This window comes from Antechinus flavipes, chromosome 1 (genome assembly GCF_016432865.1).
Source record: "Antechinus flavipes isolate AdamAnt ecotype Samford, QLD, Australia chromosome 1, AdamAnt_v2, whole genome shotgun sequence".
Taxonomy (NCBI): Eukaryota; Metazoa; Chordata; class Mammalia; order Dasyuromorphia; family Dasyuridae; genus Antechinus; species Antechinus flavipes.
The window spans coordinates 578656230-578682692 of record NC_067398.1 but is presented as its reverse complement, the minus strand read 5'-3'; the positions used below and the strand labels follow the sequence as shown (position 1 = coordinate 578682692).

The 26463-nt window shown below is 32.5% G+C and overlaps 1 protein-coding gene across 1 annotated transcript in view; it reads right to left on the bottom strand.

The window, feature by feature from the left end:
* Positions 1-26463, bottom strand: part of INTS8 (integrator complex subunit 8) — a 65507-nt gene that overhangs the window by 15434 nt on the left and 23610 nt on the right. Inside the window, exons 12-18 of the mRNA XM_051970866.1 lie at positions 24086-24261; positions 19016-19149; positions 15966-16076; positions 11538-11739; positions 6603-6724; positions 4452-4636; positions 3979-4012 (exon numbers count right to left, since the gene is read on the bottom strand). Coding sequence (XP_051826826.1) covers positions 3979-4012; positions 4452-4636; positions 6603-6724; positions 11538-11739; positions 15966-16076; positions 19016-19149; positions 24086-24261 — 964 coding nt within the window. The remainder of the gene's footprint in view (positions 1-3978; positions 4013-4451; positions 4637-6602; positions 6725-11537; positions 11740-15965; positions 16077-19015; positions 19150-24085; positions 24262-26463) is intronic.

Here is a 26463-nt window from a genome sequence, read left to right as displayed (position 1 = left end):
AGTTTCTCAATTTGTGCTCATTTTTCCAGCCCTTGTCATTTTTCTTCTGTGTCATGTTAGCTGCTCTGATGAGATATATTATCCCAGCTGTTTTAATTTACATTTCTCTAATCAGTAATGGTTCAGAGCATTTTTTGGGGTGAATATTGATAGCCTTGATTTTTTTCTTCTGAAAATTTCCACGATGAGTTACCAATTGGGGAGTGATTCTTATTTTTTACAAATTTGGCTTACTTCTCTATATATTTGAAAAATGAAAAATTCTCTTTATAAGAGAAACCTGATATAAAAATATTTTCATAGTTTCCTGTTTTCCTACTCATTTTGGCTTCATTAATTTTGTGCAAATGCTTTGAAATTCCATGTAATCAAAATTATCTATTTATCTACTTTCCTCCCCTCTTATCTTTTGTTTGGTCATAAACTCTTCTCTGAACAAAAGATATGACAGATACATTTGTCTATTTATATATCCTTTATGTCTAAATCATTAAAATCTATTTTGGTCATACCTTGGCATTTGGTCCATGCCTAGTTTCTGCTACACTGCTTTCCAGTTTTCTCAAGAATTTTTGTCAAATTCTGAGTTCTTACTCCAAAAGGCTGGATCTTTGAGTTGATCAAACATTAGATTACTATGGTCTTTTATTAGTGTGTAATGTATCTAATCTATTTCACGGATCTACTAATCTATTTTTTTAGCCAGTATTGGAATATTTTCATAGTCACTATTTTGTAATATGCCTCGAAATCTGGATATTACAAATCACTTTAACATTTTTTTCATTGATTTCCTTGATAATCTTAAAAAAAATTTTTTTTTTTCCTTTTGTGAGGCAATTGGGACTAAGTGACTTGCCTACGGTCACACAACTAGTCAGTGTTAAGTAACTGAGGAACTTAACTCCTCCTGACTCCACGCTATCTAGCTGCCCTGATTTCTTTGATATTCTTAAACTTTATTTTTATTTTATTTATTTATGTTTCTACTTTTTCTAGCTTTGTAAAATGATTCTTTGGTGGATTAATTAGAATGGCACTGACTAAATAAATTAACTTGAGTAGAAATGTCGTAATATTTGCTCAACATACCTACCCATGAGCAATTGATATTTCTTCAATTGTTTAGATTTGTCTTTGGGAGAAAAGTGTTTTGTAATTGTGTTCATATAATCCCTGGGTTGTCCTGGCAGGTAGACTACCAAGTATTTTATATTGTCTAAAGTTGTTTTTTTTCTGTCTCTTACTGAGGGATTTTGAACAATCATTTTTCTAACAGGATTTTACTCTTAAGGAAGGCAAGATCTTTAACTTAAATTACTTCATTTGCTATGATATTTAATTCTAACCTGTTTGTTTTCTTTTATAGAATGAGAGACATCAATTTCACTTTTTTCTACCTGAAAGCCCAGGACACACAATTTATGTCAAAGTTCCATTATTTAGATAATACAACATTCTCTTTGGCCTGAGCTTCCCTCAGTGACAAGGTTCTCCACTTAGCTTTCAAAGTGACTTTTTCTCAAACTAATCTGCCTACTCTCCAAAGTTTTTCTGATCCTTTAAAATAGATTTATAAAATAAAATAGAAAGGAAGAATAGGGCTTCTCCAATAAGTGAGTATATTACATATGACAATTATACTAAACAATTTAAGAAAAAATCTTTATGCAATTAACAGTCTTTAAGAAACATTATTCCCCAACAAGACAATGGTCAAAGGATATAACAGACAACTTTCAAAATTAAGAAAAGAAAACTATTAACAATCCTACGAAAAATGCTTTAAATCATTAATAATGAGAAAAATACAAATTAAACCAGTTTTGTAGTTCTACTTCATACCTATCAAATTGGCAAATAAAAGAGGAAAATAAGGAAATACTGGAAGAGTCGTGGAAAACAGACACATTACTGATTTAGCCATGTGAAATTGTTTATAAAGTTACCTTGACTTTTCAGCCAAGGATGCCATTACTAGGCCTGTGTCCCAAAGAAATCATTTAAAAAAAAAAAGGATCTATTTGTACAAAAATATTTATTTGTATGTATATAGATAAATACTCTTACTGTGGTATCCCAAAATTGGAAACTAAAGACCTATTCTGAGGAATGGCTACACAAAAATATGGTAAATAAATGTAATAACTATTATTGTGCCATTAGAAATGATAAAGTAGACAATTTCAGAGAAAATTGGGAAGACCTTTATTTGCCGTCTACTGAAGACAGTAGAATTGAAACAATTCACACAGTAACATTATAGAGAAAAACAACTTTGAAAGACTAATGAAAAAGTCTCTGATCAATGCCATAATAAACTACACATTCAAAAGAACAATGAAAATCAAATTAAAATTTCAGAAAGATAGAGACACATTTTTGGAAATGGCTAAGATGGGATGTTATTTTTCTGGACTATGTAGCTCTGCACAAATGAATTGGGGTGGGGAATAGAAGAGAAAATGGGGTGGGAGGGAGGGGATCCTCTTTTTTTTTTTGTTAATTAAATTTGCTCCACTGAGACAGAAGGAAGAGAAAGGAAAGATTAATAAAAATATACTTTATTATAAAATTAAAAATAATAAACTATTTTTTAATTATGAGAAAAAACATTTTTCATTTACACTTTCTTTCCTCATGGCTATTATTCTTCAGTTACAAAATATTTAGTACTGTTATTAATGTAAACTCACAGTAAACAGTATCCACTTAGATCATATTATCTTTAAGCTTTATGGTTTAAAGTTATAAAAACAAATTCAAAATTAATCCCAGAGTTCTCTGAAAATCTTCTCTATGTTTGGAAGCTAGAAAAACAATCTGGATTCAGACCAGTTCCAATAATCTTGTGATGAAGAGAGCCATCTACACTCAGAGAGAGGATTATGGGAATTGAGTGTGGTTAATAACATAGCATTTTCACTCTTTTTGTTGCTATTTATTTACATTTTCTTTTCTTTTCTTTTTTTTTTTTTTGGGGGGGGGGAGAGGTTGATTTGATTTTCCTTGTGCAGCAAGGTAATTGTATACCTATGTATGCAGATGTTGGATTTAACATATTATTTCTATGATGATATTTAAGTATATTTGGACTACCTGCCATCTAGGGGAAGAGATGGGGGAAGGAGGGAGAATTGGAACACAAGATTTTGCAAGGATTAATGTTGAAAAATTATCCATGCATATGTTCTGAAAAAATAAAAAGCTTTAATAAAAAAAAATGACCAGGTAGATTTCAGAAGACTCTGGAAAGACTTATATGAAATGATGCTGAGTGAAATGAGTAAATTCAGGAGAACAGCAACATTGTACATTGATCAATTATAATAGACTTAGCTCTTCTCAGCAATACAGTGATCCAAGACAAATCCAAAAGACTTGTGATGGAAAATGTGATCCACATTCTCTCCCCCCCCCCCCCCAAAAAAAAAGAATGGAGTCTGAAGCAGATTGAAGCATACTAATTTCACTCTTTTTAAATTTGTTTTTTTCCTTTTCAGTTTTTCTTTTGTCACAATTCTTTTTTCACAACATAACTAATAGGCAAATATTATACATTTATCACATATTGAATTACTTGCTGTTTTGGGGAGGATGGAAGGAAGGAAAAGAGGGAGAAAAATTTTAAACTCAAAATCTTACAAAAATGAATGTTGAGAACTATCTTTACATGTAATTGGGAGGGGATAGTATTATTAAGTGCAAAAAAAAGTTTGCAACACTAAAATTCCCAGTTTAACTTTCTCATCTCTTGTCTAATTCCTCTCTCATCTTTAATTATACAATTATTTTTTCGAATCCACATATAGGAATTTAAATTCATCCTAATTAAGCTTTATCTTATTTAAGTTAGCTAATCTTTCTCAGCTTTGTATCATTTGTAAAGCATAAAAAAATAAAAAAAAGAAAAACAATATGTTACAATTTTACCCTAAAATAAATCAGCATTATGGTCAGTTTTCTTGTTAAACTTACCCGTAGCTTTTTGATGAAAGAGAGCAGTTCACTCCTATATAAAAAAAAAGTTTCAAACACATTATTCAACATCAAAAATTCGGATAAAAATCATGTTTGTTTTAAACAAAGCTTTATGCAAAGTTTATAAAGTAGAATGCTAACATTTAAGACAAATCCCAACTTTCCGATTCTACACAGATAAAAGGTAGTTGTTTCCTTTAAAATATTTCCTCAAAAATCTTCAGCACTGAATAACTTTAAAAGTATTCTTTATTTTGAATTTTACTAGACTACATTTAGCAGTTATTATTTAATATCCTAAAATGATCAACAACAATACAAGTTGACTCTTGCAGCTAGAATGATCACAAAAGGTCGACACCTTTCTATGATCTATTTTACAAAGTAATGACCATAATGTTCTTAAGAATAATAGATTTTAGAAATAACTTAAACATGTACATTTAAAGAACATAATTGCAGAAACTTACCGATACATAATACCCAATGTAGATTCTCTCTGCTTTATTAAACTAATTCTTCCATCATTACTTCGCTTATGTTGACTGGATATACTACAGATCTGAACAACTACTTCCCAAAGATCTTTAGCAGTCTGAGTACTTTCTTTAGGGCCTGGGAGTTCTTTGCATGTAGCTGCCAAAAGCTGTCCCAGCTATAACATGAAAAAACAAACAAAAAACCAACTATATATACAAAGGAGAATGTCATTTTTTCATAATTCAAACTTCTTTTCAGAATGTTTCTGAATAGAGATAACAAACATGCTTATTGAAAGTACAGAATTTATTTCATGTTGTGATATTAAAACTGAACCATTGGTTGCTCTAAGGTTATGGGTGAAACTGGAATCATGGATTCTCATAAATTCTACACTAGCATGAAACTTAAGTCATATATATTGTCAGAATGAATACTTGATATTTCTACAACTTTTCACACTTTACAAAGCACTCTAACAGCAGGAAATTCCCACAGACTCAATATGGCAGAGGAATGAGAATTAAGGACATTCAAATTGTTCTAGGAACTTTCATTGCTCAATCTTAATGGATAGGTAGGTGACATAATTTGGTCTGAATCAGGAGTGTCGAAGTCCTTTAGCTCAAACCAATTTTTTGCACAGAGGAGTTAGATACACTCAGTTTAGAAATATAATAACTAGTGAGAGGTTAAGCTTATGACTCTTTCAGTCACATAAAGTCAATTAAAAAAAATGGAGTAACATAAAACGTATATAAGTAACTTCTGTGCTGCTGTTTCCCATCGATCATAATTACCCATAATACTTAATAACTATAGCCATATGAAATTAATCCTGCAAAACCACCCTGATATGTTTTTTACACATGGGCTTATGGGGATAAGCTCACTAGAAGGAAAAGAAATTATGTTTCAAAATAAAACCAGAAGTGGGAACCAAAATTCTTGATGATCAGTCTATTTTACTACTGGCTCCTTTTCCATTAAAAAATGAACTTATGTATCAAACTTTGATCCAGCAGTGTTACTATTGGGCTTATATCCCAAAGAGATCTTACAGAAGGGAAAGGGACCTGTATGTGCAAGAATATTATTGGCAGCCCTCTTTGTAGTGGCCAAAAATTGGAAACTGAGTAGATGCCCATCAATTGGAGAATGGCTGAATAAATTGTGATATATGAGTATTATGGAATATTATTGTTTGGTAAGAAATTACCATTCAGAAAGGCCTGGAGAGACTTACACGAACTGATGCTGAGTGAAACAAGCAGGACCAGGAGATCATTATATACTTCAACAATACTATATGATGATCAATTCTGATGGATGTGGCTCTCTTCAACAATGAGATGAACTAAATCAGTTCCAACGGAGCAGTGATGAACTGAACCAACTACACCCAGCGAAAGAACCATTACATTGAATTCCCAATACCTGTATTTTTGCCCGCCTACATTTTTTTTTATTTCCTTCACAGGCTAATTGTACAATATTTCAGAGTCCAATTCTTTTTGTACAGCAAAAAAACATGTATACTTATTTTGTATTTAATTTATACTTTAATATATTTAACATGTATTGGTCATCCTGCCATCTAGGGGAGGGGGGTGGAGGGAAGGAGGGGAAAAATTGGAACAAAAGATTGGCAATAGTCAATGCTGTAAAATTACCCATGCATGTAACTTGTAAATAAAAAGCTATTAATTTTTTTTTAATTTTTTTAAAAAATGAACTTATGATTCTTTCCACTCGAGCTCAAATCCCTAAAAAGCCCTACGCCATCTACTACCTCCTTCTCAGAACTAGAGGGTCCAGTCCAGACCCTTCAAGGAGTCGCTACACTGTAGCTTCCATCTCCCACAGAATTTTTTAGACATACTTTCTACCTTGCCTGTACATCCTTGCAACCTTTTACTCCTACTAAAATTCAATATGAAGATAAAATTCTTAACAAGATCTAAGAGTAGGAAAAATTTTCTATACACATGGCTGCTACTTCCTCAAAATCTTTCATGACATTTTATAATAAGGCTTTTTAAATGTTTAAAAGTGCTAAAAAGATTCCAAACTACTGCAGAACTGAAGTAGGTGGTTGTATCACCTTCCATATCATTCTTTCACATAAATATCACCATTACCTTCACATATGGGTTACTCTGAAGCAGGAAAGCAGGAACCTGAAGAGTCAGATATTCATTTTCTCGCCAATTTAATAAAAACGCAACACACTCCTCTGCTACAACTTGTCGAAGAGGGATATCTAAAAATGAAATAGAAAAATGTTTGACTAACTAGTACAAACATTTTAGTTGAAGAAATAGAAAAATTTTTTAATTTACTATTTTCTACATGTCTCAATTCCATTAAACTTCCATTCCTACAACTTTTGGTATATTATTATCATTTTACTGAATTGAGTATTCAGCTCTGAGCCTGTCTGGATCATTCCAATTTAAACTTGATTATATTCTCTCTAGTGATGATCTTGTTTTGTAGAATAATCAAGATAAACAATGCTATCTCCCTGTTTCTCTGATTTCAAACATTATATACTCTTTATTGGATATTGCTGTTTCATGATTATATAAAACAAAAAATCCAACATTCCCCAAATCAAGTGTGGGATAAAAAGGAAGTTTCAGTTATCTAAAAAAGTAAATAATTAACAGATGGTTTGTCTAAGGTCTATTCAAATAAATATTATTCATTCTTATATACCCAAAGTTTTACAATAAGAAGGAATCTTAAAAATCAATTTCCTTCCTTTGCAGATAAGAAAAGGGCAGCCCAGAGAAGCTGACAACTGAAAGACATGGTTAAAGTGCAGAAAGAAGATCTGACAGTAAATTTAGGTTTTTTCACTGTTTCACACTGCCTTCCTCCATAGGAAATGCTTATTAAAAAGTGATCTTTTGAAAAAGGATTCAGGAAGATGGCAGAGTAGGTTGGTAAATTTCAAACTCTCCTAATTTATTCCACAAATAGACCAAATTTATACCAAACATAGATTGGTGAAAAATCAAAATGATTTGGTTTCCTCTTTACACAATCTGACATGATCTAAAGAATGGTGGAGATTAATATGTCTGAAGTGCAAATACCTCCAGGCTAGCTCTGCAGAAACTCCAAGTGGGAACCCCTCAGGCTAGCTAGCTGTAGCAGGAGCTTCAGCAAGAACTAGAGAGAGACTTTCACCTCCCAGACAGTTTGCTGAGTTGGGGTTTGAGTCCCTTAGGTAATTGGGGACACTGGGCCCAGAGAAGTGGCCCTAGATGAGAAGGAAGTAGCACCTGATAAGGACAGAAGCAGGGACACTGCTGGTTATGGAATTTGCAGAAGGGCGGAGATTAAAGTGAAGCTTGAGGCACCATTCTCCCAGGTCACAATTAAGAGGTACTTACACTAATACTTATTTAAAAAAAAAATTAAAGAATAAGGAACTCCACCTAAACATATGGAAACAGGGAAGACCCAGGAGTCATTTTCAAAGAACATTTTAGTTTAAAAAAAAAAAAAGAAAAAGAAAAAGAAAAAGCTTCCACCTCACAGAGTAACATGAAATGGGTGCAGGCCAAGAGAGAATTTATAGAAGAACTTAAAAAAAAGAATTCAAAGTCAAATGAGACATTGAGGAAAAACTAAAGAAAAAAATAAAACCATACAAGAAAAACAAGAAGATGAAAAACATTAAGCAATTAGAAAAGGAGATACAGTGTCTCAAATATGAAAAAAACTGTGCAAATTAGAATTGGGTAAGGGGAATCCAATAAAACTATGAGACCAAAAAATAACAAAATAGATTATAAAGAATGAGAAAATAGAACAGAATATGAAACAACTCATAAGAAAAACAAGAGATCTGGAGAACAGATCAATAAGAGAAAATATAAAAATAATCGGACTGCCAGAAAATTGTGACCAAAAAGAGAACTATGACACAATAATGCAGGAAATAATTCTAGAAAATTGTCTTAGAGTGATAGAACATGAAGGGAAATTAGAAATAGAAAAAACTACCAATCACCACCTCAAGGAGATCATTTGTGGAAAATACAGGAATATTACTGCCAAATTTCAAAACCATCAGATCAAAGATAAAATTTGGCAAGAAACAAGAAAAAAAATTCAAATATGCTGGAGGTACAATCAGAATTGTAGGGGCAAGCTGGATGGCACAGTAGACAGAGTGCCGGCCCTGAAGTCAAAAGGACCTGAGTTCAAATCCAGCCTCAGACACTTAATACTTCCTGGCTATGTGACCTTGGCAAGTTACTTAACCCCAATTGCCTCAGCAAAAAAAATAATAAATAAAATTGTACAAGGATTAGAAGCAGCTACAATAAAAGACTGCAGGTCCTGGAATCTTATCTACAATCAAAAGAACCAGGCCTGCAGCTAAAAATATCATATCCAGCAAAATTATCTATAATTTTGAATGAGGCAAAACAGACATTCAACAAACTTGTAGATTTTCAGGATTTTCAATCAACCAAGCCCAAACTTAATAGAAAATTTAACATATAAGAGCAAATATCAAAGAGCAATTTTAAGGAGCTCAACATGGACAAACTAAATATAGACAAATTGGTTACTTTTTTTTTTATATGGGAAACATATATAATTTATGTTTTAAGATTTATATCAACAATAAGGTAAGCTCAAAAGAAAGACTGACAGAGTAAAGGTAAAAATAGTAATCATGTGATACAAATGAGGTACAGAGAAAGAATCGACACAGAAGTATTAGAGGGGGGATGAGGGTTCATAGTTCTGAAAATCTACTCATATTAGGAATGGGCTCTATAGGCAATAATACATACATTCCATGAAAGGTAGGACCCTACAAAATCTACAAAGAAATAAAGAGGAAGGGGGAAATAGGTGGATGGAGAAGCAAAGGTTGAGGGAAGAAGACAGGGGAGGGATCCCTGGATAGGGGGAAGCCAATTTATGGAGCAGAATTTAATGAAAGTCAGCAGGGATAGCAAACACACATGTATATGTGAGATGTGTGTATGTATGTGTCTATCTATGTATGTATACATCTACATATCTATACATAAATATATCTTTTTTTAATTGTAGCTTGTTTGGAGTGGTAGTAGGGGTGAAAGGGAAAGAGAGAGAGAGAGAGAGTGAGTGTGAGTGTGTGTGTGTGTGTGTGTATCCTTTCTTAAATATAGCCTGCTTGGGGATACTGATGGGGGAGGGGGGATAAAAGGGGAAAAGAAAGGAATAAAGTAAATAAGATGCACAGTAGAAAACAAAAGAACAATTTACAAGGAAGTAAAGGAAAGATGGACACTCGTGAAAATAATTTATTCTACTAATATATACACTTTCTTAAATTGATATTTGTTCTTATATATTCTGAATCCTTCTTGATGTTTTGCTGGGCACAAGATAATGTTCTTTTTGTTTTATTTCATATTGCTTTTCTTTTCTTTTTTTTCTGTTTCTTCAAATAAAATAAATTTTGGGGGAAAATAATCTGTTAATTTAATAAATGCACTTGCATCCATTGAGGTAAGGTATGCAAATATTGCATTAGTCATAGAAATGTTGATTAATTTTGCAGAACTCCATTTTTAAAATTCACTTAAAAACCCTTATTATAATAGCTTTCTGGATAACAGAAGAATAAGTATAGCTAGATATGTCCAGAAAATCAATTTTTAAAAATAATTAATGTTTTAAAGAAAAAGCAGTCAATATGAAGATAGTTAATATTTATGTAGAACCAGTTTTATCACCACAATTACTGAATATTAACACATTACTGAATAACACTATTAAATCATAATTCGCACTATCAAAGACTTTTCTTATGATAAAGGTAAAATTAACAGTTAAATTGAGTTTCCCAAACCTCAAAAGGTCCATCCAACCATATTTATTTTGAGAATAATTACTATTTCATCCCCGACCCTTTGCTATTTCATAGCATTAAAGCATCAGACTATTAAGGCCTAATTAGAAGATTAAATATATAGAGGTAAATCGACCAACCAACAAACATTTATTAAGCACTTTCGGTGTGCTCAGTAGTATATGAAGGATTGGGAATCCAAATACAAAAAAACTGTTCTTGCCCTCAAAGGAAGACAAAACCAAAATAAAAGGCTGCTTTTTTGTTTTAAATTTAAGGGGGAATAAAGGCTCTTTAGTACTTTTGTAAAATTCAATGAAATACAGAGTTAGACAACTTCTAAGTTTTATCACTACAAGAAAGATCATGTCTCTGTATATAGTTCTACTAACAACAATGTAAATATGTAAGTTCCTACCCTATTTCACTTTGAGAAATGCCAAGTGAATCAATCAACAGGCATTTATTAAAAGGTGGTAAGTCCTATGGAGACAAGATCTGACAAAGCATAACTGTATTTTTATAATGAGTTTTTATATATTGTATAGTTATTCACATTGCATTTTGTAAAAATCTCATATATAAATATATATGTACATACTGCCTTCTCTTCCCTTCCAGCCCTCCTACAAAAAAAAAGAAGGCAGTTCCTTTAAAGCAAAAAATATTTTGTTTATGTCTTTTCATGTTTCCCAGTTATCTGGCACATACTATTTAATAAATGCTTATTGATGTAAGAAAAAAAATAGCATCTAAATGTGTAAGACATCTAATAAAAGTTCTACATATAGATGGGAGTGGAGAGAAAAGGGAAACTACTTAAGAGCTTCAATTGGGCTGAGTCTTAAAAGAGAAGTTTTAAGAAATGCTTCTGGGAGTTAAAAAGACAGCAATCTAAGCACAGAAAAGCCACAAAAATGAATTCTCAGTAATCAAATATACTTCTTGATAGAGGACATTGAAATTATATGCTACCCTCCCTATTAAAGAAAATATTTGATTATTCTTAGAGTTTAGATATTTTTCTTGATATATTCAATTCAATGTATGTGCTCCCAAGGGAATTATTTTCCTAGAGAGCAATTAATTTCCCACTTCCCACTACAATCGTGAAAATAATATAGTTATTATCTAGGTACTGAATAAATATTTTTTCCTTAATTATAGGGGTCTTCTTAGCCTTCAAATTATAAAATATTCATACCAGGAAGCCTCATTTCCAGATATCCACGGACTCTGCTGATGAGATCAGAAGGGGGTCGCTCCCCTGATTGCCCTGGTCCAGCTTCATGAGTGTGAATGTCCAAGAGTAGCATCTCATTTAGCATTACCTGACGGAGCTTTGGGGAGAATTCTGTCACCAATTCCAAACAAGCAGCAAACAGTTGTTTAGCATGGACAAAGTCCTGTTGAAAAAAATTTTTTAATTATGTCAGAAATGTTCACATAGTTCAATTATTTTCTTTGCTTGAATAGTTAAGCAAATATGAACATATAAAACCATATGTATTTATGAAGACATGCAAGGCCCACGTATGCATACATATATGCATACATACATATATACTTACATGAAGAAATGAAAAATGTAAGGGTCAGCTTTTTTCAAAGCATCATTCTTTTTTTTAAAAAAAAGTTTAATGAAAATGTATTTTTATTTTCTTTCATCATAATGTAACTGGTTAAGAGTTAAATATTTTTACAATTTTATTTGATATTTTCCCCCAATTAAATCCAAAACAAAAAAAATTTTTTACATTTGTTTTTAAGATTTTTGATTTCTAGGTCTTTTCCCTTATCCCCACTCATAATTAAAAAACCACATGTGAAGTTATGCAAACCTTTTCCATAAAAGTCAAGTTTGGGGAAAAAACAAAACAAAACAAAACACTGATCTCCCACCCTAATGAAAATAAAAACCCTCAAGAAAAATTAAGTTAAAGAGAGAGAAAGAGAGAATGGGAATGCTTTGATCTATATTCAGACACAGAGTAGTTATGGATGACTGTACTACTGAGAACAGCAAAGTCACTCACAATTGGTCATTCCAGAACATTGATATAACTTTATGTACAGTACATTTCACTTTACTTGATTGAGTTCCTGGAAGATTTTCCAGGTGGTAGGGTTTTTTTTTTTTCCCTCCTGAGAGCATCCTACTCATTATTTCCTTTAGCACAATAATATTCTACCACAAACACATAGCAGTTTATTGAAACATTCCCCAATTCATGGGCATTCCTTCAATTTCCAATTTTGTTGTCCTGAGAAAAGAGCTGCTTCCATGACATCATTTTAAACACACAATATCATATTAGCTCTTGAGTCATCTATAAACTTAAAATTTTATGAGAAGAGCAGTAAAGCTTTTAACATGAATAGTTTCACAATCTAAAAAAATGTAAATGAATAACTATATAACCCAAATGGTCAAAATTAAAATGTTATAAAAATCTAAATAAAAGACTTCTTGCATATGAATAGGAAGTAATGTTAGGATGCCCTGAAGCCTATTTATTATCATATTATGAATCTGGATTGAGGGTCTAAACAGAGTAGGATTATGCATATTATCAATAGTCAAGTCAATAATTTATTCAATACCTACCATGTCAGAAATTGTACCGATAGGGATACAATGGGGGGAAAGAGAGGAAAACCTTCCCCATCCCTACAGTTTAATGGAAGAGAAAATAAGCAAACAACCATGTACAACTCAAAGTATACAGAAGACAAACTGGAGACATTTCAGAAGGAAACCACCAAGATAAAGACGGTCTAGAAACGTTGTTTGGAGAAAATGGGACTTTAGCTGAGACTTGCAGGAAGTCAGAAGGTGAAGATGAGGGGAAAAGATCCAAACTCAGGGGACAGTTAGTGAAAATACCTAGAGTTAGAAACGTGTTAAATGAGAAGAACAACAAAATTATGAATGTCAATAGATTTTAGAGTATTTAATGAAAAATATGTAGGAACGCTGGAAAAGGGACAAATAATAAAAGGTATTTAAAAGCCAAAGAGGACTTTTATATTCTATTCTAGAGGCAATAGATTTAACTAAGGGGTAATATAGTATGACATATGTTTTAGGAAACTCAATATGACAGCTGAGAGGAAGATGGATTGGAGTGGCGAGAGATTTGAGTCAGAGAAACCATCCAGTAAACCACATCAATAGTCCAGGAATGATGTGAAGGGAGCCTGAATCAGGATCATGGCAATGTAATGTCCAGATTAGCTTTCTGGAGGTCCTTTGGATGGGCTTTAGTCTCAGCAGGATAGATACCACAAAGATAGTCAGGAATAAAGTCTAGAGTCTTTATTGTCTCCTTCACAGTCTGTCACAGTCTGACCCAGTCTTAATCTTAGTGGAGGAATACAGGAGGCAGGAGAGCCACCAGGAGGATGGTCAAAGATGGACTGTCTCATTTCCAGTCCTCTCAGCCCTTAAATACTTTGTATGATTACATCATTACAGCACAACATGTACGTGTGAACTAGAGAATCATTACATCACCATACTAAGTACTAAGTATATGTAGGTATACTAAAGAACCATCATCTCATCAATTCCACTGAGTTAATATCTTGTTGTAAGTATCCTTGTTTCAAGTATATTTCTTCAGAGTTCTGGCCATCTACATGGCAATGTCACAGGAGAAAAGGGAGATATGAAAATAGACATAATACAACTTAACAAATGACTGGTTATGCTAAGCTAATAGAAAATAAGTTGCTACAGAAGACGCCCAGCTGGAAATCTGGGTGACTGAAAGGATATTACTGCTTTAGGTAGTAATTGGAAATTTAGGGAAAAGGTAAACTATTGTTCAATTTTGGTCATGTTGAGTTTAAATGTGTACAATTCAACAAGACATCTGAAATAGTTCATTGGAGAATTGAGACTAGAAGTCAGAAGAGACGTTAAGGTTGGAAAAATAGATTTTAAGAATGACTAAATTTGTGGGAATCAATGAGATCATCAAGGGAAATATAGAGAAAAAGAAGATCCCAAATTGATGGGCATGATATTATAGATCAAGATCCAGCAAAGGACAATGAGAAGAACCACAATAGTAGAAGTAATCCAAAAGTGAGGCTTGGCAGAATAATAAGATTAATGATATGAAAGGAGCAAGGGACTCACTAGGGTAATATAGAGAATAGAACTATTCATCAAGGAATCTAGCTAGGGAAGGGAGGAGAGCATTGCCATTTCAGGAGTTATGGTCTGAATTACCTGACAAAAGATGGATAAGATTTAGAATCAAGTAAAAAAAACTTACATGGTTTAACTACTTTTCTCTCTCTAGGTTTTCATTACATTACATTACAATGATGAGCAGGTGGATACTGAGTGAAGTGAGCAGAGCCAGGAGAACATTATGCACAATAACAACATCATCATGCAGATGATCAACTTTGATAGCTCTTCTTTACTATGCAATGATCTAAGACAATTACAAGAGATGAGTGATAGAAACAAGTGACTACATTCAGAGAAAGAACTGTGAACTCTAAATGTATATCAAAGCATGTAGAGAACTCCTAGGAAGCTAGAAACTTTTGGTAACTGGCATGTTTCCCTCCTAAGATTAATCAAGAGTACATGTAAGCTTGAAATCATGGGAAAACATAAGGTCCTAGAACAATTATTGGGGCTCTGTGAACATTACATAAGACTGAGTCCCTAGAAACTAACAACATGCTTCAAAGTTAGATCATACAAAACAGAAACCAGGGTTGGCCACAGAACAATGCCTTTCAATAACATATGGTTTTAAGATATATAAGCAACATGATTGCTCTGTTGAATTATCAGCAATCCTATCTCTTTATTTTTAACTACTACTAGCCCATTTGTGGGTCACAACAAAAGCATGTTATTCTCCCCTTTGCCCCCTGTTTTTTCTTTCTTTTGGTTTTTTCCCTTTTGTTCTAAATCTTGTTTCACAACATGACTAAACGCTGAAGTATATTTAACATGACTGTACATGTCTAACACATATCAAATTCCTTGTTCTTTTAGAAGGAAGGGAAGGAGAAAAATCTGGAGCTTGTCAAAAGCTTACAAAGATTAATGTTGAAAACTATCTTTTTATGTAATTGGAAAAAAAAATAGATCAGGCACATAGGGCAATTTAGACATTAATGTTTTAGTAAAGAGGATAGAGAAGGGCAAGGACCTGGACCTGTGATTTCCCTGGTACCATCAATTCCTTGACAAGTAAAATTTGACAAAAAAAAGGATTGAATATATTTAACATATGGAAAATTGCTTGCTGTTTTGGAGAGGAGAGAGGGAAAAAAATTTAGAACACAAAGTTTTACAAAAATGAATACTGAAAACTATCTTTCTATGTATTTGGAAGAATAAAATACTAGTGGAGAAAAAAAATAAGTAAAGTCTTAGGGAACACTGAGGGATTAAGTAACTTGTCCAATGCTACAGATGAGTCTTGAATCAAGTCTTGATTCTAAGGCTGGCTCTATTTCATCATAGACTCCAAACAGGATAGGAAATTTTAAAATTACATGCTCTTTCTAGAGAGTCAGTTTCTGACTCCTGGTCTTAGTACAAAAATCACTGACACATATTACTGATAAAATAATCAAAACAATCTATACTCACCTTAACAATACTGCAATGTAAGCCTTTTGCCATAAGAATGTAAACCAAGTCTCTTGTTAAACCATCTTTAATTCCTAGAATAACACTACTGTAAACACCTGGTACTTCCCACTAGGAAAAAAAAAAGTTACTATTAAATTACAAACAAAAATTGCAATTAGTATATAATTTTGGGAGAGGTAATCAGAATTGAGTTACTTGTCCAAGAGCACACAGCTAGTAAATATCAAGTATCTCAGGATCGATTTGAATTCAGGTATGCCTGACTCCAGGGCCTGGGTTCTAACCATTATGCTACCTAGCTGCCCCTATAGAGATAATGCTTAACTTCAAATGACAGCTTAGCATAATTTACTTTAAACCAAGATGAAAATATCCATTATGATGAGCCAAGAGTTGGAATATAGATTTAGAATTTGAAGCAATCCTCGAATTCATCAATTCTAATGCCTTCTAAAATCATAAATCCTGTTTATTATATCCTCAACAGGTGATCAATCACTCATTCAACTATTGCTTGAAAACATCTGATGAGGAAGAATTTATTACCACAAAGTTAATTCAATTCACTTTTGAATAGATTTAAATATCATTCAAGGGAGTTAGGTTATCTAGATGAAATGAACATATAAGAAAAGCTTTAAAAAGAAGCTCCACAAAACGCATCTATTTTTTTCTTTATATATACAGTAAACAGTATTTATTAACAGTAAACAGGATGATGATGACTCAAGTAGATGACAAAATTGTTTACTTCTCACTCCACTGATGTTCTCCTAAATGTTCTTCATCATATTCCCCTGACTCTGAATTTGTACAAATGAACATATCTGTTAACTATTATATATTACCACTCAGTTACATTCATCTTTTTTTTATATCTTTAAAACAGTGTTTTCTTTCCAGACTCATAGTTCAGTCAGGATCTTTGTTCAGCCTATCAGGTCAGTGATAGCTAATGGGTCAAACTTGCTTGCTAATTGTATAAGGATTTCTAGTTTACCGTGCATGTAATCCATTCTTTGTAAATTTATGTCTGGATATCTGAGACTAGGGTTTTATTGTTGGTTCCCTTGAATTTTTCTTCTGTAATGGTCTTGGTGTCTCGTTATTCTATGTCATTTTCATACACATACACACACACACACACACACATATATGTTCTATGTTCTTTACAATATCTAGTTTATTGAATAAACAAAACTATTCTTTCCCCATTCCATTTTTCAACTTAATATCTTGCTGGTTAGTTCTGTAAGACAATAAACAAATATGTTCTTATGAGCCATTTTAAAGGATACTTAAATCCTGGCCAAGAACTTATCATTCATATATTTTAAACCATGGACAAGAAATTCAAGTCACCATCTTGTGACTTTACCAAGAATCTTGTTCATCTTTGTGATGTGCTTCCCTCTTTAAAATCCTGATTTCAGGCCTGGAATGATTTACATGAACTGATGTTGAGTGAAATGAGCAGGACCAGGAGATCATTATATACTTCAACAATACTACTATATGATGATCAATTCTGATGGACGTGGCCCTCTTCAACAATGAGATGAACCAAATCAGTTCCAATAGAGCAGTAATGAATTGAACCAGCTTCACCCAATGAAAGAACTTTGGGAGATGACTATGAACCACTACATAGAATTCCCAATCCCTCTATTTTTGTCCGCCTGCATTTTTGATTTCCTTCACAGGCTAATTGTACACTATTTCAAAGTCCAATTCTTTTTGTACAGCAAAATAACTGCGTGGACATGTATACATATATTGTATTTGACTTATACTTTAACATATTTAACATGTATTGGTCAATCTGCCATCTGGGAGGAAGGAGGGGAAAAGTTGGAATAAAAGGTTTTGCAACTATCAATGCTGAAAAATTATCCATGCACATATCTTGTAAATTAAAAGCTATATAATAAAAAAAAAAGAGAGAATTGTACGAAAAAAAAAATCTGATTTCACTGCACAGTAATGATAAAAACACTATTAGCACCCCAAGATCTTTACTTTCTAGGCCCAAACCTTTTTTTCTTTTCCTTCTCTCACTCATTATCATCAACACCCTGCTAGAAAACTTTTTAAGTAACCACCCCTTGTTACACTTCTCTTTTTATCTCTGTTCTCACTGCTTACTCTCACCTAATATCAATTCTCATTTTTTGGATCAAAAGAATCTGCCTTTTTGTTATAGGATATTCTCCAAGAAGGATCTCAAATTTGTTTTTTTTTTTAAGTTTTAAGTAGATGATGGCTTTTGCAATCCTCTTTTCTTCATGGTACATTACTTTTTTCTATTCTCTAATTTCCCTAAGTAAGCTAGGATTTCATTCTACCTCTTCAAATCTTTTTTCTTCCTGGTTTTCATATTGAAATTCTTAAAATTTTCTAAAAAACATTTTATTGTCCTTCTTTTTCTGTTTTGACCATGGAAGTAGGCAGGTAGCCAGAAACACTGGCAGAGTTATATTTAAAACTACTTAAATGTATACTTTATGGAGGTATATTTTTTGAGGGGATCTTTTAAAACTAGATAACTTCAAGAGTATGTAAAAAATGGCAAGAATCGCAAAACCAGAAAATGTTATACCAAATATATTTCTGAAGAATACTTAGTGTTTTAAATGAAGAAAAACTATAGAGGGCTGAAACTCTTGAATAGTTGCACTGAGGTTGGTTCAAGCACTTAGGGCTAATTACTGATTGGACAAATACTCTATGGGCATATGCTTGGAAAATGGTCCTTCTCACTATCCTATGCTGGCTCAATGATTAGTGTATACAGAGAATTATAGGAGGGACAACTAGGGGTGGAGTAAGATGAGCTAGGGGCATTTTTTGTGGTGCATGATGAAGAAGGTATTTCAGAGATTCTCTTCCATCCCCTTCACTTCTACCCCTAAAGACCAAGAATAAAGACGAAGGACTTTTGCTTATCCTGACTCTGGCTGATTCTGAAGTATCCTGGGTGCTAGCGCAGTCATCACAAAAAACAATACTTTCTTATTCATTTCTAATAGTACTGGTAAATTCCTTACCTTACTAGATACTGTCCAAAACTGGCGTTCTGAAGTCATGCCATGTAATTCAATTAAAATCTGGCGAATTCTCCAAGGATCCACTGATAATATAAGCTGATGCTCCAACTGCCCAATGTTGACACTTGCTGAAGCTAAAGGAAGGAACAGATGACTTTTAGTTTACTAATCATTTAAGATTTTTTGTTAAATTAGTGGTTTTGATTTTTTTTTAAAGCTGGACCTATGATTTCATTTGAAAAAGAAAGTTCCCAATGAGGAATATCCTCTACAAATGTAAAACTGCAGTTTCACAAAATGGTCTGCTGTACTGAGAAGTTAAGAGATTTCTCAGGGTCACAGAAATGGTCAAGTGCAATTATTTGAAAACAAGTCCTCTTGTCTTTAAGGCTAGCCCTATTCAGTAGACCATACAACATCTCATTCTAAGAATGTATGTCATATGACAAAGATGGCATTTAGAAATTAGGGAGTAAAGCAGAATTCAAGCTCAATATTAGGTTGAATTTTGCCTTATAGGCAATACTTGAATCACTGAAATATCCTGTACCTAGAAATTTCTGTTAATAATCTTGATCTCTGAACTAGGTTAGTAAAGAAAAAATTCTAATTTAATCTTACTATCAAAATGAATAATGATTTATCTATATTAAATATATTCAATTCAAGTATTATTCTATAAGAAATGATGAACAGGCTGATTTCAGAAAACCCTGTTCATCATTTCTTATAGAATAATTGTTGAATTTCTTTCCAAACATAACTCATATGAAAATGTTAAAAACGAATAAACATGTATAAACTATATCAGACTGCAGGGGGGGTGGGATAAGGGAGGAAAAAAAAAATTGGAACTAAAAATCTTACAAAAATGAAAGTTGAAAACTATCTTTACATATAATTAGAAAAATAATATACTATTAAAATGAAATTTTTAAAAATCCCCCTCAAATTTTTTTTAATTCAAATTGTCATTAAATGAATGAACAACATTAAATAAATATAGCATTGAATATTTTTTTTAAATAACTTTTTATTGATAGAACCCATGCCAGGGTAATTTTTTATAGCATTATCCCTTGCATTCACTTCTGTTCCGATTTTTCCCCTCCCTCCCTCCACACCCTCCCCCAGATGGCAAGCAGTCATTTACATGTTGAATAGGTTACAGTATATCCTAGATACAATATATGTGTGCAGAACCAAACAGTTTTCTTGTTGCACAGGGAGAATTGAATTCAGAAGGTATAAATAACCCGGGAAGAAAAACAAAAATGCAAGCAGTTTATATTCATTTCCCAGTGTTCTTTCTTTGGATGTAGCTGCTTCTGTCCATCTTTGATCAACTGAAACTGAATTAGCTCTCTTTATCGAAGAGAGCCACTTCCATCAAAATACATCCTCAAACAGTATCATTGTTGAGGTATATAATGACCTCCTGGTTCTGCTCATTTCACTTATCATCAGTTCATGTAAGTCTCACCAGTCCTCTCTGTATTCATCCTGCTGATCATTCCTTACAGAACAATAATATTCCATAACATTCATATACCACAATTTACTCAACCATTCTCCTAGCATTGAATATTACCAGATAAAACTACACTGCAGGTCAAGAACAATCTCATACTTCAGTGCCTCAATGTAACATGGACAATGGGATTTTGAAGGGTATTTCAGTAGAATATAAGACCTCTCAGGCTCTATCTACTACAATGGAAAGGTTTTTCTTTAAAATACATTTCAAGTAAAAGCACTACTTTCTAGGGACAAGCTTTGTTAAGTGTAGAAAAATTGATCACCAGCAAGCTGATATGTGGAGATGAATTTCTTGGTTATAACAACCCCAGAAAAAACCCAAAATAATACAATATGCTTCTGCAGTGATAGAAACAGAGTGATTAAAAAAGGATCAGATGATGCTACCATTTTTTTTTTAACATCTACAAAAATTAACTTAGGTATTGGCATTCTAACTAGTCATTAGAAAGAACCAATAAGGGGGACAAACATGTAAGAAGAACAGAATCATATTAATCTTGACATTCCAACGGAACCCAAAGACAAATGGAAAATGCAGATAAATGAAAGGAAGGCTCACAAATTCTTCAAAAGAGAGATAAATAAAAGAGTTGGTGAATTTGATTCTATTATATAACCAAAGGCAATAAGGAACATTATTTTATGGGACATGTGGTCATCTCACCTTGCAACACTTGCGATAACTATAAAAATAATAGCGCTCTCTCTCTCTCTCTCTCTCTCTCTCTCTCTCTATATATATATATATATACACATATACACACACATACACATATATATAAAACCTTATAAATCAACATCTGTTATAAAGAATGAGGTAGAGAAATTGTATCAAAAATTTAATAGCTGTTCTGTAAAAAAATGACCAGCAGGATGATTTCAGAAAGACCTGGAGAGATTTATATGAACTGATGTTGAGTGAGATCTGAGCAGGACCAGGAGATCATTATATACTTCAACAACAATAGTATATGATGATCAATTCTGATGGATGTGGCCATCTTCAACAATGAGATGAACCAAATTAGTTCCAACAGAGCAGTATTGAACTGAACCAGCTATACCAAGCGAAAGAACTCTGGGAGATAACCATGAACCACTACATAGAATTCCCAATCCCTCTATTTTTGTCCACCTGCACTTTTGATTTCCTTCACAGGTTAATTGTACACTATTTCAAAGTCCGATTCTTTTTGTACAGCAAAATAACTGTTTGGACATGTATACACATATTGTATTTGACTTATACTTCAAGATGTTTAACACGTATGGGTCAATCTGCCATCTGGGGGAAAGGGTGGGGGAAAGGAGGGGAAAAGTTGGAACAAAAGGTTTTGCAACTGTCAATGCTGAAAAATTACCCATGCATATATCTTGTAAATAAAAAGCTGTAATAATAAAAAAAAAAAAGAGAGAGAGAAGAAAAAAAGAAAAAAAATTTAATAGAATTCTCCAAATTTAACATAAACTTCAGTACTTAGTGACTATAATGCAAAGTGGGCAAAAAAAAAAAATATGGTAGAAAATATGGACCAGAATTAACAAATGAGAGGTCAAAAGCTTGTAGAATACACAATAACATGAATATATAAAAACTTTAAACAGAAAAGTCTAGCTATTAATGTGAAAGTTATCTCCAAACTAAGTTTCTCTATATAATCAGACCTGTCATACCAAAGCTCAAAACATACTTAGAACTGAGACAACTCTAATGTGATCTATATAAACTTGAATTTTTCTCAGCATTTCCCAAAGGAATTCATCCAACATAAATCAATCCCTACTGCAAGAACAAAAGAGTCTAAAATAACTAATCTTGCTAGGCAAGGAGGAATAGGAGAAAAATATATATATATAAACTCATCTCACAGATAGGGATGACAGAATATAATCAGTATTTTTTCACAAAATGGTTAAGAAGGAGGAAAAACTTTACATAAAATTTGGTAAGAATCTAGGCAAAGTCTCCTTGAAGACATTTAAGGATGAACTGGGCAGAGAACAACTAATTCTAGTCATCATAAATTACAATAGAGTCATTAGATCTCTCATGTTAGTCTTAAAGAGGATGATAAACATTGGGGAAAAGTCTTTAGACCCCTTTCCCCCCATCCCCCTAATATTATTAATTTAATAATTACTAATCTACATGTCTATTTTCCATTTCAACAAAATTTTTATAGGAATCTACTCATGAATTTTGAGATCATAACTGATTTTAGTTTAATAAGGGAGGCTTTCCTAATCAATATTCTACAGCAGATATCTCTAGTTACATGACTAACTGAAAGGTATAGAGCAGTGATTCTCAAATGTTCTCCTCTCAAGACCATTTTATGATCCTATAAATGACTGAGCACAATAAACAGCTTTGGATAAGTGGGTTAAATCTATTGATATTTACTGTATTTTAAATTAAAATGGACACATTTTAAAATACTTATCAATTCATTTAAAAATAATAACTGCATTACAACAAATAATTTTTTAAAAAAACCTTTAATGTCTGGTTTAAAAAAAGACTACTAGATTGTCTTATCTTTTTCTATATTCAATTTGTTGTGATGCTGTTCTGTTAGAGGACATAAAGAAATCTAGCCTCAAAAAAGACAGAAAATTAGAAAAGGGGTGAGTTTCTTAATAGGTAAATAATTCCTAAATATGTTATTTGAAACAAACTGAAGATGAATTATGAAAATATTTTAAACTATGAAAATATGTTTGAGTCTTTGGTCCCCTTGAAAGGATCTTAGAGACCCTAAGAAGTCCAAAGACCATACTTCGAGAATTGTTGGTAGAGAGAATACTAGATCCCTGTGCTCGTTTGCTAACTTATCTATACAATGAAGTGTTTAGAACAGCCTTTCCCCTGGTTTTTAGATGGCCAGAGAGCTAAAACTGTTTTCTGGCATTGCTGTTGTTGTTTTGTTACATTTTTAAATACAGTAAAACAACTTTTGAATGTAAAAATCATTCTCAGCTCATGGGGTATAAAACTGAACAGGAACTTGCTAACTTCTATGTTAAACTAAATGACATTTTTAGAACATCCAGAGAGAGGTATATTTTGAAGACCTCCAGAGTTAAGAAAGGAGACAAAGATTTGGGATCCATTTGCATTAAAAAACAATAGTTGAAGGTAAGGTAATGAGCACTGCCAAGAGACATATGCTAAACAGAGAAGAATTCACTGGGGAGCCCTAGCAGTAAAGGTTTGGAAGGATGAAGGACTAATAAAGGAACAGAGGAGAAATCTTTAAGAAGACAGAGAGAAACCTAGCATTTTTGCTTTAACCATTCTCCCTATTCAGTAAAAGGTAGCAACAAAGTCATTCACCCTGCAAATTTTCATACACAAAGATTTCTTAATCACTCTAATGCTTAAAAATGGCTAATAGGTTAAAAAATTTATATATGGTTTGCATAGAAAAATGAAATAAAAGAACTTCACATTATTTTCCAATGCAAATTTAAACTGTAAATGGGGAAAAAAAAATTGAATATTTAGCAAAAAAGTTATAAGCTGACCTGGGATATCATAAAATGAAGTTACAGGTTTGGTGCACAGATTTATTCTAGGTGATCTTTTCCTCATTTCTTCTATAAGTAGCTTCTGTTCATCATCTTTCAACAATGTAATGAAGAGTTCATGAGAAGAAATCATAAAGACAAACTGAAGATCATCCAATCCCAAACAGAGATTTCTAGATTAGCAGGAAATATTGTAAAATAAACATATGAGCAACTTAACTTTGTAAAAACATTTTGTTGCCAATTCTATGACTCAGAGTTATTGAGGTAAAGTTTTCTACTTTGTCTCAATTTAAATAGTGAAATGCAAAGATATTAAGAAAATCAACAATTTATGAACAGATTCCAAAATTGTACATGGTTGTTAAAACTGGATGTAGTAATGTAGTATGCAAAAGTAGAGGCAAGTAAAAAGCAATTAATGAAATAAAATACTGAAAAAAAATATATCCAGATAATATTAAAAATTATAAAGTTATAAAAATAAAACATGTAAATTACAAAACAGCCTATCATGACTAAAAAAAATATGGTTTATTTAACTTATATTGTATTACTTGCTATTCAAGGAACGAAGAATACAGAGAGAAAAATCTGTAATATAAGATTTTGCAACGGTGAATGTTAAAAATTATCTTTGCATTGTATTCTGAAAAAAGGCATTAATTTAAAAAAAATTATGGTACATGAAAGTAATGAATCTAAGCTAAAAGAAATGATGATTTATATAGAGAAGTCTGCAAAGACTTACCTGAACTGATGCAAAGGGAAATAAGCAGAGTTAAGAAAACAATATTCACAATGGCTACCACAATGTAAATGGAAAAATCACAAAATTATATAAAATAAATGCTGCTAAATTATAAACAATATGTTCAGATAAAAAAAGCAGAGAGAATAAAAAACACCTCCACTCCCTACACTGCAAAAATAGTGAGCAAATGGTGTGGAAAATTGCATGTGATGTCAGATGTTTCAAAATACTGATCAGTTTTGCTGAATGTTTATTCTCTTCTTCCTCTTCTTTTTTATTTTTTAGAAAATAATTCTGTAACCAGCAGGATGAATACAGAGAGGCTTGGAGAGACTTACATGAACTGATGCTAAGTGAAATGAGCAGAACCAGGAGATCGCTTTACACTTCGACAACGATATTGTATGAGGATGTACTCTGATGGAAGTGGATTTCTTTGACAAAGACTCAGTTTCAATTGATAAATGATGGAATGAAGCAGCTACACCCAAAGAAAGAACACTGGGAAACGAATGTGAACTATTTGCATTTTTGTTTTTCTTTCCGAGTTGTTTTTACCTTCTGAATCCAATTCTCCCTGTGCAACAAGAGAACTGCTCGGTTCTGCAAACATATATTGTATCTAGGATATACTGCAACATATCTAACATATATAGGACTGCTTGCCATCTAGGGTAGGGGGTGGAGGGAGGGAGGGGAAAAATCGGAACAGAAGCGAGTGCAAGGGATAATGTTGTAAAAAAATTATCCTGGCATGGATTCTGTCAATATAAAGTTATTATAAAATAAAATAAGATATTAATTTTTTAAAAAATAATAATTCTGTATAGGGATGGTCTCTGGGATGGGGGAAGGAGAAAGATATGGAGTAATATTTAAGCAATGTCAAAAAAAAGTCAATAAATTTTTTTTTTTAACTATGGACAATCTATACCAATCAAACTCCCAAGAAACTATTTTACTGACCTAAGAAAAATAACAAAATTCATCTGGATGAACAAAAGAGCAAGAATTTCAAAGAAATGAATAAAGGAAAAGCAAATGAAGGTGTCTAGCTGTACCAGATCTAAAACTGTATTAGAAAGTATCAATCATCAAAACCATTTGCTACTGGTTAAGAAATAGAAAAGTTGATCCGTGGAATAGGTTAGGTCCATAGAACAAAACAGTCAATGACTATGGCTATCTAGTATTTGACAAAATTAAAGGCCCCAGCTTTTGGGATAAGAATTCACTATTTAACCAAAACTGCTGGGAAAATTGGAAATTAGTATGGCAAAAAGTAGGCATCGACCCATACCTACCACCATATACCAAGATAATGTTGAAATGGGTTCATGATGTAAACATAAAGAATGATATTATAAACAAATTAGAAGAACAGGATAATTTACCTCTCAGATTTGTGGAGGAGGAAGGAATTTGTAACCAAAGAAGAACTAGAGATCATTATTAATCTCAAAATAGATAAGGTTTTGTACAAACAAAACTAATACAAACAAGAATAGAAGGGAAGCAATAAACTGGAAAACATTTTTACATCCAAAGAATCTGATAAAGTTCTCATTTCTAAAATATATAGAGAATTGACTCAAATTTATTTAATATTTCAAGTCATTCT